Consider the following 14,257-nt stretch of genomic DNA (forward strand, 5'->3'; position numbering starts at 1 on the left):
GCTGTTTGCACGGTGGAGTTTGATTTTCTTAAAATCAGCCAGTCCTGAATCATTTATGCATATATTTACACAAATAACAATTCCTAACTATGTCTTAATAAAAAACATTCACACAAAAATATAACATTTGAAATAATTATTAGCACCAGTGTATCAGATAAAATTCTCGCTACGCAAAATGTACAAAGTTGCATAGTGTTGGTTTAGCCGGGAGGAAAATGTTAGTGATCGGTAAAAACACCAGTGACAAGCAGCAACTTCTGGCACGACAAGACACTAAAAACCAAACGACGGCAGAGTTAACGCGCCAGTACACGACACGGTGAGAAATGTCAGAGCTGGTTCAAAGACGCGCCTGCAGACACCCTGAGGTGCTGACAGGTGGTTCTATCCTGTGCATGTTCTCTAATTGTCGTGTGTTGCGGTGAGATCGTATCTTTGGGAACCACATCAACTGTGTGCAGAGGATCTGATCCTGCTCCGTCACATTATGGCTCTTAGTGCCGAGAACGTTGTGTTCACCTGGCGACACGAACCACAGGTGGAACACGGATCATGGATCTAAGTTCTTTGTCTCGATATGATGAAGATGATACCTGGCACACACACACAGTTATCACCTGTGCCACCAGATGTCAATCTTATATAATATCACACAAGATCCACGTCCCCCCCTAACCCCGACACAAGATCAGAACGTCTGCACACACGTTATGGGTCGTCTGAGAACAGGATTTTGGGCCCTGAACATATCTCTGCACAAAAACAAAAAAAACACGTTGTAGGAAGCTTCATAAACACCGGCAGAGGGTGTGGGCTGAAAATACTGTCGAAGAAAAGTGGAATACTTCTCTGCGGTTTGTGTCAGACACGTAGCTGTGGGTGAAGACACGAGGGGATTCCTTCACTGTGTGGACTCTGACACGATGGCTGCTGTTTTACCACGTGCAGCCACACGGTCAGCTGAAAACAAATGGCTTGTCCCCGGGCATTATGGGTAATGGCCGGTGAGACAAGACATAAAAAAAAAAAATTGGAGTGGACGTTCCTCGAGGTGGGAGGAACTTCCTGTGTGGTTCCTGCGTTAGTGAAACTTCCTCTGGTGGAGCAGACGGGTGCAGTCACGTCGGGTTTGTGGTTCTGGTTTATCTCGGAGGTTCTCCCACCTCTGCACGGCTTCTCTTCGCCGCTGAGTTCATTCTGCTGTAACCACGTTACTGCTAAAGACAAACACAAAAACAGCTGCTTCTCTTTCGTTAACAACCGTGAACGTGGCGCAAATATTGGCTTCTCTTTCGTAAAAGAAAACAAAGACAAGAATCTGAAGACAGAAAGTTTAAAAAACGGTTTTGGTAAAAGTCGGCATGTCTGCCAGCGTGTTAGATGTGAAGTGAGGAGTGTTGCAGGAAGTGGGCGGGGTTAAGGCCTCTCCAGAGGCGGCATGGTGAAGCAGCCAATGGGTAATGTGTTCTTGATGTCGTTGAGGTTGGCGATATCGGCGCGGATCTCGCGGATCTGCCGGTCATAGTCGTTGATCATCTCCCCCTGGGTCCGCGCCACGTCGTTCAGCTCCATCAACTTCCTGTCCAGGTCGCTGTCGGCCATCTTGCCCTTGGCCTTCTTCAGTGACTCGTCAATCTCGTTCAGTTTGCTCAGGTCCACCTTGTCGATGTTTCCTGCAGAGAAGACAGAATGAACTGGTCTGTTTGGACTTCAGAGAGTCCTGACACGACCCTAACCCACCAGACCCAATCAGACGGAGTCAGGAAGTGAGTTAATTACCTGTTTTCTCATGTTTTTATGACCTCAAATTAAAATTCTTCCAATAAATGTTTTCCTTCAACTTCGGTTTATTTCTTTTTACTGAAAGGAAACCGTCCACACATACGACTGTGGAGCCTGGCGTTAAATTCTGACTGACTTTAATCAAACTGGATCATTTGTGCAACAGCAGAAACAGAAAAAAAAACTAGTTAAACAGAAAGAACCACCATATGATCTTGCTGCTGATTCCGGTTGGTCACCAGACTGTGAATTCCTGGTGTTAGACTAGAACCTGACTGACTTATGCTGTTCAGGATTGGTTTTGTAGAATAAACAGTGAGGATCTGTTCTTACCCAGCTGGTCCAGCAGGGCCGTGATGGTGTTCAGGACTGTCTTGACGTCGCTCTTGGCCTTGCGGGCGTTGCCCTCCGCCTCCTTAGCGTTATCTGAGGCCTGCAGGACAATAAACAGCCTCCTGAACCTCCTGAACCTGTTTTCAGACTCTGAGCTACAGTTAGACATTATTGTTTACAGGATTCTCTAGACCGTACCATTCCAGCCATCATCATGTCCTGGTCAGCCTCTGCCTTCTTCCTGGCCAGCTCCTTTTCGGCAGCACTGAGCTGGTCCATCATGTCACCGACCTCGTTGTCCAGCTTGCTGGTGTCCTGGAAGGCCTTCTCTGCGTCCTCCTTGGTCTTGGCTGAGCCCTGTACGGACCAATAGTACACAACGATTATTTACAGCGAGGATAGAGCTGCACATAGCAGCTGGTCCAGGCTGGTCCCAGTTTACCTTCTGTACGTTGGTGGCGATCCTCTCGGCCTCTTCCGCCTTGTTCTTGGCCTCTCGGGCGTCAGCCGCAGCGTTGCCGAGCGCCGCCTCCGCCTGCTTGGTCTTCTCGTTGGCAGCCACGATGGTGGCGTTGATGGCCGGAATCTTTTTCAAGGCCTCCTCAGCTGCGGTCTTGTTGTCGTTGACCCTCCTGTCGAAGTCTGCAGGTGAAGAAGAACATGAGGATCCGGGAATTTGCATCAGGGAACAGAGCCCAGTGAACCAACAAGCTTTCAAGCACAAGATCCTTTTGTTTATACATCCAAAAATATGATGAACAGGTGAACAGGCAGGTAAACAGACAGACAGACAGGTACCTCTGAGGTCATTCAGGATGCTCTCGGCTTCTCTAAAGGTCGACTGACCCTTCTTCGCCGCCTCCTCAGCCAGAGCTTTGGCAGCGTCGGCTCGAGCCAGTAGCTGATCGGCGGTCTGTGGAACAGAAACACTGACGCTGACTCACAGTCCAAACCTGAACTAAGAGAATCTCCAGCTGCTGATGAACAGCTGTGCACAAAAACACAGATTAACGCGCGTCTGACCGTGACCTGTCAGGTCAGAACTGTTCCACGAGAGTGACTGGATCAGGCAGCACCTGGACATCTCCCCCTGCTGTTTTCTGGAGAACGTACCTGCTGCTCACTTTTCCCTTTCTCCAGCAGTTTGCGGACTTCCAGCTCTTTGGCCTTCAGGTCGTCTCGGAGGTCGTTGTACTCCTTCTCTGTTTTATCGATCAGCTTGTCCAGGTCTGACGCTTCCTTTTTGATCTTATTGGCTTCATCCTACAACCAGAAACAACCGGTCAACGACGTGTGCTGAGAGAGGAAGTAGGAAGAAAGACCTTTTCTGTCTGCAGCCGTCACCTCCAGGGCCTTGGTGTCGAACGGTGGGAGGCTGGTCAGGTTGGCGAAGATCTTCAGCGCTTTGTTTCCGGCCTCTTCCGCCTCAGCCTGGACCTTGTTGGCCTGTTTCTCCAGGTTCTTGGCCAACTCCTTGGCTTCGTTGTACCTGAGCAGGACAGTTACAGGTGGAATAAACACAACCCACACAAAACCATCTAAATTGGACATAATCCCATTAAGGTCCACACACAGAGGAACAGCAGGATCCCGAGACCTGCTCAGAGAATCACAGTGATGCAAGAAAACTTCCTGACATTATCGTGGCTTTGAAACCAAAACCGTGTTTTAAACGGCGGCATATACAGATTTGTAACGGGGGCGCAGGAGGCCACGTACTTCTTGTTGAGCTCGTCAATCTCCTGGGTCGTCTTGGCCTCTCCGTCCAGAGTCTTCATCAGCAAATTGTACGCTTTGGTCGATGTGTCGTTAGCGTCTTTGGCGATCTTCTCGATCTGGTCGGCGTCCATCTTGTGCCTGCGGAAGCATCACAGGGAGAAAATTATTTCAGAACCACAAACAGGACTTTCTGAAGTTGTCAAATGTCTAAACAGTTCAACCAGAGACCTGAGGCCCTGCCACTGGACAGCTGCTCATTTCCCTCATCGATTTTAAGAAGCACATTCACACTGCAGTAAAAACCATTTAAACCCGAGGGAACAGGAGCCTCTGTGGTTGTTCCTAATAGTACATGGAAAAACTAATCGTGTTTGTGTTCTTACTTCTCAGCCAGAATGCGAGCCTCCTCAGCCAGCAGCGTCATGTTGTTGGGCTCTCCGGTGCCGCTGGGGGGTTTGATGTCCTGCACAACACAACATCAGCTCTGTTACTACATCAGGCCTCTGCTCGGTACTGGTCTACTCAGTTTATAGACACATGTTCCACGTGTTCTATCTGTGCAAAGCTTCAGCACCAGTTACTTCTTTTTCTGTCCTTTTCTGAGAGAAGACCCGTCCACACTGTTTTCACCAGTGCCCCAAATGAACCAGGATGCTGTAACCAGTGGAGCAACACAAACCACTCACCACTTTGCTGATGGCGTCCTTGGCCTTGTCCAGCTCCTGCCGGGCTCGCTCGATCAGGTTCTCTGCGTCTCGGACTCTGTTGCGGGCACGGTCGGCCTGAGTGCCGGTGACGTCCACCGTGGATCGAATGTTCTGCAGACGGTTCCACTGGGTGGTCAGACTGCTGTTGATGTTGTTCAGTCGTTCCAGCAGGCCTCTGTCTACATCTGCAGGGGAAACAAAAGCTTATTAGAAGAAACTACTTTTCGAACTACACATCCAGGGAATACAGGCATGTGTTCCAGGGGACTGGGCAGCAGAGAGCTGAGACGCCGTAGGCAGCTGGGGGAGCACACCCTGGTGCGGTTACAGTGCTTTGTTACCTTTGCTGGCCTGAGCCTCTTCCAGCAGCTCCATGATGGCTCTCTCTGCCTCCTTCAGTCGATCCTCGAAGGCCTTGTCGCTGACGGTCTCCTGGCCCGAGCCCAGGTTGTCGATCAGAGTCTGCAGGTCATGAAGCTTCTGCCTCTGCTGGTTCACCTGCAAAGGCACCGACACGGCGTGAAGTTACCTGACACAGGTGGAAAAGCTCTGCAGAAACCAGCGTCACACAGCCTCACCTTGTTTCTGACCAGACTGTAGCAGGAAGGACACTGCTGGCAGCCGGGTACCGAGCGGTTGTAGAAGTAGTTCTCCTCACACATGTCGCAGCGAGCTCCGACGAAGCCGGGCCGACACTCGCAGCGACCGTCCTCCTTACACTGACCCGACTGAGAGCCCTCCGGGTTGCAGTCACAGGCTGGAGGTCACACAGACGACAACAATAACCACAGGGAAGGAACTGGTCTGTTCTCTAGTGTGTCCACAGCTCATCACAGGCACCAGACAGACAAACGGTGTGAAACTGTGCTTCACAGCAGCATCGCTAGAGGTGGGGGGTCTTACGTTTGCAGCCGGACGAGCTGAAGCCGAAGAAGTTGACCTCGCAGCGATCGCAGTGGCGGCCGCTGACGCCGGGCTGACACTCGCACTGACCCGTATTGATGTCACACTGGCCATTGGTGGAGCCAATCGGATTGCAGTTACATCTGTGGAAACACACGGACAAACGTGGTCGGGGTGGAGGTGAAACATACGAAGCACTGAAACATCAGATTCTGTCACAGCTGATGGTTTGTAGCAGGTGTAGCTGAGTTATTACAATGTTCACATCAGCCTGTGGAGACTGACAAGCTCCCTGGGCACAGGAACCACATGATATGGCTGTGACCAGGTGGAGCAGAGAGAATCTGACCGTTCGCAGCCGTTGCCGCTGTGCAGGTTGAAGAAGCCGGGCTGGCAGGCGCTGCAGTCCCGCTCAGAGACGTTGGGCAGACACTGGCACTGACCGGTGACCTGAGAGCAGCTGGTCTGTCGGCCCACGGTGCCGAACGGAGAACAGGAGCAGGCTGAGGACGACACACAGGACTACCAGCTCAGTCTGACTTCAGATCACAGCGGGAACAATCAACTCCTGAACAGAAAACAGCTGCAGAGTCTACAGATCCTGATCCGATCAGCACTGAGCCGAACGACTGTTACAGACGTGTAAGAACCAAAGATGTGTCGGCAGCTTTTATTAGTTTAAAGGGGCATGTCCTTAGAGCATCAGAACTCTGGGACAGACTCCAGATGGATGACCGGAACAACTTTGCGTGGGCATTGATTGGGAATTTGGGATGTAGCTGATGAAACTAAAACTCTGACCTTTACTTTAAAACACCTGAGCAGCTTCAACACACCTCAGTAATAAATAATAAATAAGGTGTTGTAAACAGTTATGTGAACCATCAAAACGTGTTTACTGTATCACAGTGTGATGGGATAACGTGTCCGTCACCCTCAGAACCAGTTCACGACTTCCTCTTACGTTTGCACTTGTCGGCGGGGTTGGTGGCCAGGGCGTTGCCGTAGAAACCCTCTTTGCAGCGGTCGCAGAAGAAGCCGGCGGTGTTGTAGATGCACTTGAGGCACTCTCCGGTCTCGCGGTTGCAGTTTCCGACGGCGTTGGCGTCGATGTTGTCGCTGCACTTGCAGGCCCGGCAGGTTCGGACCGGGCCGCCCTGACCCAGAGGGTCCCCGAAGAAACCGTCATCACAGAGCTCACAGCGTTTACCTGCAGACAGGAAGTGATGCAGTGATGACGTACATGTGACCTGTTGCTGTTCTGCTCACCTGCACCTGATCTTCTGAGACAAACTGACAAACATCCTGAATTTTTAGTTTGTACGTCAGAAAATGTTTAGGTTGATTTTGTTTGAGTCTCTGCTCAGATAATCTCACATCTCTTCAGTTTTCAAACCACAAATTCACAGTTTGGTGACAAATGCACCGATAAAGACAGAAGAACGACTCCTGGACCAGCGTCAGTGAGGAAACTGCTGTTTCATAACATTTATTTATGGTTTTATTTCTCTTTCCAAAAACCCCACCCAGAGACTGGACCCACACAGTCTTTCTCCTCAGCTGCTGGAGCTGGTTGAAAAAAGACACGCCTTCCATTTTGGGTGAGGAAGAATCATTTTCAGGGTGTGTGTGTGTGTGTGTGCGTGTGCGCGTGTGTGTGTGTGTGTGCGTGTGTGCGTGCGCTCAGTGACCTGAGCAGGTGAAGAGGCAGTACCTGTGGTTCCAGTGGGACAGTTGGTGCAGACCACCTCTTGGGTTTTGGGGACGACGGCGCAGGTGGCTCCAGCTGGACATGGACACGGTCTACAGTCGCCTGACGTCCCCTGCGTGGCATCGCCGTAGAAACCGTCCTTACAGCGCTCACAGCTCAAACCAGCCGTGTTGTGCTGACAGTCGCACGATCCTGCACGGACAGACAGTCAGTCACTTACAACCTGTGCTATTGGGCTTTCTAATGGAGGAAACCAGCCGGTAAACCAGCGACACCTGTGTCAGGTGGTGCAGACACGTCACTGCAGTCAATAACCATTGAAACCGCTCAGCACTGACCTGTGACGGGGTTGCAGGTCTCGCTGTGGCCGTGACAGTTACAGGGCTTACAGTCGCTGAAGGCTCCGAGTGCTGGTTGGGTGCGGCGGTATCCCAGAGTGCACTGCTCACAGTGCTGACCATGGTAGCCCTGAGGACAGGTGCACTGCTCCACCCAGCGGGCCGGAACGCCTGGACCCCGCCTCGCCGTCACCAAGGAGACATTGTCAAGGTAACCAGCACCTGGACAGACGGATTCGTCAGCAAATGACACCAAACAGAAAAGTTTCTGTGTGTGTGTGTGTGTGTGTCTGTGTGTGTGTGTGTGTGTGTGTGTTGCTGCGTACTCTTCTCGCTATAGGTGCCGCGGATCCTGATGGCCGTCAGGTTGTGGAGCAGCTTCTGGAAGTCGGAGTGGCTGATGGTCGGTCTCCAGGGGTAGTCGGTGCTGTCGTGGAGCCTGGACCAGGACGAACACCAGATTAACAGAATCTCATCTGTATTTAAAGTGCCGCTTTTATAGAATCCAGATTACCAGATTAAGTGCACATGAGCCAGATGAACAGACAGATTCGACAACAATCCCATCTCATCCCAAATTACAGACAACTGAAGAACTGAACTTTCTACAGAAACCTGTCTCCTTTAAACCAGATAGAGAGAGTGAAACACGGGTTTACATTACAAGCAGAAACCAAGATTAAATCCAGATTAGGTCTAAATTTTGGCACATTTGGCAGGTTTTTACTGCACGGATGAATAATAAGCAGAAAATCTAATTCAGATCTCTACTTTATGATTTTAATCTCTGCAATTTGATCCAAATTAAAGATTAATGAACACAAATCCAAATTAAAACCAGAACAACAGATTATCAGTCCAACACAATTCATCATTAATATCAGATCCATTCATGTGAAATGGGCCATTCTGCACAATGAGTACTTTTACTTTGGATACTTCAAGTACATTTGGATGATGGTACTTTTGGGCTTTTACTGCAGGAATGCGGGACCTTTACTGTGGTATTTCCACTGTTACTGCAGTACCTGTCTCTGTGGTCTCACCTGAACACGTATGTCTGCGACTCCTCTTTGGGGTAGGCGTTGCCCTGGGCGATGAGGGGGACGGCCACCCTCAGGTTCGCTCCTTCCAGAATCAGATCCTCGGCCGACAGACGAGTGTCGCGCCGGTCCACGTGGAAGCTGAAGCTCAGGTTCTGTCCGTAGCTCAGCATCTGGTTGCCCAGAAACTTGTCTGTGACAGAAACACACAGGTTGATGCTTCGCCACGGTCGACCTGCTCAAACACGTATTGACACTGGAACAACTGTCTCGTATCAAGTATCAGTTCTATTAGTCCAATAATAGGGAATCATGTGAGTCGTAGAGTCGGACTTTCACCTCAAGTGCATTTAGTACATTAAGTACATTTTACTGAGAATACTTCAGTGACGTGTGGAACACAGTAAAAGAGCTGGATCCTTCTCCCACAGCTTCACACACAAATACATTCAGGGTCAGAGCCTGTGAACCTGAGACTGGAGCTGCAGCACCAGACTCTGAAGGTCAGTCCACGTTAACATGATCCATGTCTCATCCATGTCTGTCAGGGACATGGACCGGGCTCTGGTGTGAACACCCTGAGCTCCTAAACTGCCACCATGCACAGACTGAACTGAAGCGTCCTGGTCTCTCCACTGCCCCCCCTCCTCCATGTTGATGGATTCTGATCTGACCGTTCTGGTGCTCACTCACACATCGGAGAGGAATCGGATCTAGGACCACATATGGAGGTGGACCAGATCTGGTCTGAGAACATCTGGTTTGGTCCGAGTCAGTGCAGCTGTGCCTTTGAGTCTGATGCAGTTTTTACGTGTGTGTGAAAGTTTAATTCCTTTGTGTGTGTGTGTGTCTGTACCTGGGGCTATAAAGTACATGGGCAAGTAGTCGTCAGAGATGAGGGAGATTTCCTGTTCGCTGACAGACCACTGGACAGAGACTCTGGATCCATCACGCTGCTGACCGCTCCACTGCTCGTCATCTGACACACACACACACACACACACACACACACACACACACACACACACACACACACACACACACACACACACACACACAGCTGTTATGAACCGTCATCGACACACGCTGCAGTGGCCCTGGGTTTTGCCTGCAGGTGGCGTTACCTCTGTAAAAGACGGAGCTGATGGTGTGGACGCTGAAGCCCTCGGCGCTGACGCACACAGACGAGTGCTGGAAGCAGAAGCAGGGGGTGCAGCCCTGAGGGTTGTTGGGGTCCAGGTTGAAGTATCCTGGTTTACACCTGACGGACACAAACAGCAGGATGTTAGAACGAACGCTGCTTCATCTTCTTCATGCTGAGCTCCACCTGCCAAACTTCATGCTAATTGTATTTACTTCTTCTACAGACGGGCCTCCCATTGTCGTTGAGGAAGAACCATGTGAACCAAATGCAGCTCTTTAATTACTCTGTAGTAATACACAGTGTGCATGGTGGTCTCAGGTGTGTACTGAGTGCGTGTGTGTCACCTGTCGCAGCTGAAGCCCTCCACGTTGTCCTTACAGCGACACTGCCCCGTGTTCACGTCACACTCCTGAGTGCTGCCGGAGGGCGAGCAGGAGCACGGCCTGCAGGGACAGAGACCAGCGGTTACGTGATGAGACGCTGACCAGCAGGGGGCGCTCACAGAGCAGCTACAGCTCAAACAGTGGACCAGGAACAGGCCTCAGACCATGTCCTGCCATCAGGCTGTCTTTACAGGACTGAACCTGGACCAGACTGTGCAGTGCAGCTCCTCGTCCTCAATCCCCACAACACAAACCTTCCCTTTAAACCAAGTCCTTTCTGAGCCCAACGTGAAGCCAGAGTCAGGATGAGACTGTCTGACGTTTACATTGGATGCATGTTAGCAACAATAAATACGAGGGTATCACCTCCTCACTGACTGACAAGAGGATTTTCACAATGAGTTTGGGCCATGTGCTCTGAACAAATGTGTCTCTGCTGCTGCTCAGAGACAGGGGGGGTCTGTACCTGCAGCCGGCCTCTGTCAGACTGTGGAATCCCGGCTGGCAGCGGTCACACTTCTCTCCCGTCACTCCGGGTTTACATGCACACACTCCTCTGTTGTCACACTGAGGAGACTCCGAGCCTGAAAACACACACAGACACCGACCGTCAGCCAATCAGCTCCCAGTAACAAACCATTACTGAGACTCGGTGCGGTCGAGCTGCAGCAGCTGGTCCACGTTAGCCGGCGGTTTGCTGCTGCGTTCTTTCACAGGCCACCAGCACCACGAGCGGGTTCCAGTGGTTTCACCTTTCTACACTTGGCGTTCACACTCATCACGCCACTTTCTTCACTCAGATAAATTAAATAAAAAAGAAATGAACGTGCCTGTATCAGCGTCTGTCAAAGTGAAGTCGGCTTCATGTGAGTAGACACTGAACTCCCCTGGTGTGTTCAGGTGTTTGTGGGACATTTCTATTAATCAGCTCAACCTTTTTAAATGATCTTGTACGAAAACAGGAAAAAGGAAACTGTGTTTAACTTTTCTGTTTCAGCAGCCTGTTCTCGCTTCGCTATTCGCAACAACAACAACAGTCACGTGAGAAGCGCGACTCACCCACGGTGCTGCAGCTGCAGGGGAGGCAGCGGCCGCTCTGGTCCCTGTAGTAGTTGTCCAGGCAGCGCTCACAGTTGGGGCCGTCGGTGTTGTCGGCACAGTATCTGCAGTGACCTCCGTGACCTGTGGCCCGGTACAGCTCCGCATCGAAATAACATTCCACACTTTTCCCGTTACAGTTACAGGCTGCGAGAGAGAGAGAGTTTCACATGAGCAGACTGAATCTGAACGCACCAACTACAGCTGGATTCAGGAGTACCTCAGGTACAGCACAGAACAGGATGTATGCATGAAACAGTTAAAACAGGGTTAGATCAGGTGCTTCCACGTCGGCTGAAGGTTTCCTGCGCTGATGTGGGGCGGCAGCTGGAATTGGCTCGACTGTGGGAGAAGAAATGCAGTAAAATTCCCTGAGCCAGTTAGTCATGCATCTGCACTGATATATATCTTATAGCTGACAGGAACTACAGCTCCCAGAATCCCCCAGAGACTGCCATGTCTAATGTTACGGCTTCCTTCCAACCTGTGGGTAACCTGGGATCAGTCACTGCAACGTAAACAGCCTCACAGCCATCTGCAGACCACAGACCACATCCTGCGGACTGGACTGTCCCCTCTGTCCGTGATTTGCAGTTTCTTACTGTTGTGATCTCATTATTATCGTCATGACAGCAGCACAGAATAGGTTTCAGTAACTGTAGTACACTGATACTTAATATTAGCAGCTATTCTATTGGACGGCAGGAAAAACGCGGCTGAAGCTGAAACAGGAAGTTATTCCGCAGGACGGCAGACTTACGCTGACACTCGTTGGCGTTGTCGGCCGTCGCTCTCCTCCACGGCCGGTCGTTGTAGAACGGTTTGCAGACTTCGCAGTCGTCGCCCTCCGTGTCGTGTTTGCAGTTGCACACCGGCCGCCCTCTGCTGCTCTTCACACACTCGCTGGCGTGGCCGTTACACTTACACCTGATGGCAGAGAAACACACTGTGACGACGACACACCTCCCGCATCCCACAACCACAGAAACGAGCAGCACTGCCATCACATCCCCGTCACGGCTCCACCTGACAACCTGGGCCTGACCCACATTTATCAGGACTCTGAGGAGCTGTTTCCCCTCAGTGACTCTCAGAGAAGGGGGGTGGGACAGGCCAGGACCTGCTCAGCAGCCACCTTTGGTTACTGTCTCAGGTGTTGGTTGGCAGACAGCTGTGGAAAAACTGCGTGAGGTTTACAGAGGCTGTTTGCTCAGAGCTGAGCTGTAACACGTCCAGCACCACCTCAGAGGTTTCGCTCTGCTCTGAAACTCTTCTGCACTGATGCACCAGGTCAACAGGTCACTGAGTCCGAAGTGAATTCACACTTCAGTTTGTTTTACACACCAAAGTCAGATGAAGCCTTCGGGCTCAGCGCCTGTTTGCACTGGTGATTCAGCTGGGACAGGGATGGGAGTTAGAAACTGCTAGAAAACTGGAGTGGATTGGGAAGCGGGACCCTGAGCGCCTGCCGGTGTTGCCGCTCAGCTCCCAGGCGAACACGTCCAGGTGAGACTCCTCAGAAACTCATCCTTGGATAAATAAAGCTTTCACATTTTGCAGGTGCTCCAGCTCAGGACTCTCCCCTTTTCTTCCACCCCTCATGGTGGGCGGTCCGCCCAATTCCGATGTCCCTGTAATCCAGCCCTGCCGGTCAGGAATGCTAGGAATGTTGGCCGTGGAATGAAATCTGCTCCACATTTCAAACAGATTATGGCTGTGGAGGCTGAGCAGCAGCAGCTTTCTGTCACTGTAGCTGCAATCTGGATCACAGTATGGACTGAACCTGGTCAGTGCCGAACCAACCGATTAAACCTGCTCATATACCCTCACAATAACTTCTGGTGTCAGTCCACACACGGAATCTGTTATGTGGGTTTATTCTGTCCCCTGTGCCCTCCTCCTCTGTTGCTTTGTCTCGTGTCTCTTCAATTTGACTTTTTCCTGCACACTGTGAAAACACGAATACTGCTCCGTCAACCTGACTCGGCCTTTACCTGCCGCCCACAGCGAAGTCGGAGATGGCGTAGTAGTAGGACTTCAGGACCTTGGGGTCGTTGAAAACCTCGTCTCCGAACGTGTTGAGCCTGTTCAGGGTCACTCTGATGTCGGTGGCCGTCACCCAGTCCTGCAGAGGAGACAACACAGCACAGCGTCAGACACAGCAACACACGCGCACACACACACACACGCACACACACACACACGCACACACACACCAAGCTGTTGTAGCAGAACACACAGCGTCAGATTTCCTGCTCTGAGCTGCTGGAACAAAAACTTCAAACTTCCTGTTCGTTTTATTCCCTCGACTCGTTTTTATCTGACGTTTATTAAAAACTGACAGACTGACTGACTGACAGGCTGACTGACTGAGACTCACTGGCTGGCTAACTGTATCTGACTGACTGACTGACTCACTGACTGACTGACTGACTCACTGACTGACTGACTGACTGACTGACTGACAGACTGGCTGGCTGGCTGACTGACTGACTGGCTGACAGGCTGACTGACAGGCTGACTGACAGGCTGACTGACAGGCTGACTGACAGGCTGACTGACTGAGACTCACTGGCTGGCTAACTGTATCTGACTGACTGACTGACTGACAGACTGGCTGACTGACTGACTCACTGACTGACTGACTGACAGACTGACTGGCTGACAGACTGGCTGACAGACTGGCTGACAGACTGGCTGGCTGACAGACTGGCTGGCTGACAGACTGGCTGATCAGAAGTGAGTTTTCTGTGTTTCATGTTGGTGCTTCTCCCCGATTTTGTGAAGACTTGGGTCCGAATGTGGACGTGCAGCGCGGGGACAGGGTGAGGTCTCAGGCTGTGGGAAAACTGGAAACAGTGACGCAACACGAGAAACAGGCTCTTTGCTGCAGTGGAATTTATGTTGCTGGTGTTGAGATACAAGCCCCAGATGGAGAGAATTACTGAAGGACACCTGTTTGGTTTCGGAGGATAAACAAAGTTACTCAACGTTCCTGTTTGGAAAGGCCCATGGGAGACTCGGAGTGAAGGCCAGCGATAGTTTTGTTCACTATCAGCCAGACCCTTATCAGGCCCAGAGTGAGAAACGCTG

General features: G+C 51.1%; 1 protein-coding gene across 2 annotated transcripts in view; it reads right to left on the reverse strand.

Moving 5' to 3' along the window:
* The window catches only part of lamc1 (laminin, gamma 1), a 32,868-nt gene continuing 18,611 nt past the window's right edge, over positions 1-14,257 (reverse strand). For both annotated transcript variants that reach the window (XM_026313682.1, XM_026313683.2), the window contains exons 3-28: positions 13,159-13,289; positions 11,925-12,091; positions 11,126-11,311; positions 10,533-10,650; positions 10,028-10,126; positions 9,664-9,800; positions 9,396-9,518; positions 8,543-8,732; positions 7,823-7,935; positions 7,497-7,718; positions 7,162-7,350; positions 6,412-6,657; positions 5,797-5,950; positions 5,448-5,590; positions 5,123-5,301; positions 4,886-5,042; positions 4,524-4,729; positions 4,221-4,300; positions 3,838-3,975; positions 3,463-3,607; positions 3,232-3,381; positions 2,917-3,031; positions 2,561-2,760; positions 2,317-2,475; positions 2,119-2,218; positions 1-1,676 (exon numbers count right to left, since the gene is read on the reverse strand). In XM_026313682.1, the coding sequence (XP_026169467.1) occupies positions 1,420-1,676; positions 2,119-2,218; positions 2,317-2,475; positions 2,561-2,760; positions 2,917-3,031; positions 3,232-3,381; positions 3,463-3,607; positions 3,838-3,975; positions 4,221-4,300; positions 4,524-4,729; positions 4,886-5,042; positions 5,123-5,301; positions 5,448-5,590; positions 5,797-5,950; positions 6,412-6,657; positions 7,162-7,350; positions 7,497-7,718; positions 7,823-7,935; positions 8,543-8,732; positions 9,396-9,518; positions 9,664-9,800; positions 10,028-10,126; positions 10,533-10,650; positions 11,126-11,311; positions 11,925-12,091; positions 13,159-13,289 (4,104 nt within the window). In that variant the 3' untranslated portion in view covers positions 1-1,419. The remainder of the gene's footprint in view (positions 1,677-2,118; positions 2,219-2,316; positions 2,476-2,560; positions 2,761-2,916; positions 3,032-3,231; positions 3,382-3,462; positions 3,608-3,837; positions 3,976-4,220; positions 4,301-4,523; positions 4,730-4,885; positions 5,043-5,122; positions 5,302-5,447; positions 5,591-5,796; positions 5,951-6,411; positions 6,658-7,161; positions 7,351-7,496; positions 7,719-7,822; positions 7,936-8,542; positions 8,733-9,395; positions 9,519-9,663; positions 9,801-10,027; positions 10,127-10,532; positions 10,651-11,125; positions 11,312-11,924; positions 12,092-13,158; positions 13,290-14,257) is intronic.

The sequence above is a fragment of the Mastacembelus armatus genome, chromosome 17 (assembly GCF_900324485.2).
Source record: "Mastacembelus armatus chromosome 17, fMasArm1.2, whole genome shotgun sequence".
NCBI classification, from domain to species: domain Eukaryota; kingdom Metazoa; phylum Chordata; class Actinopteri; order Synbranchiformes; family Mastacembelidae; genus Mastacembelus; species Mastacembelus armatus.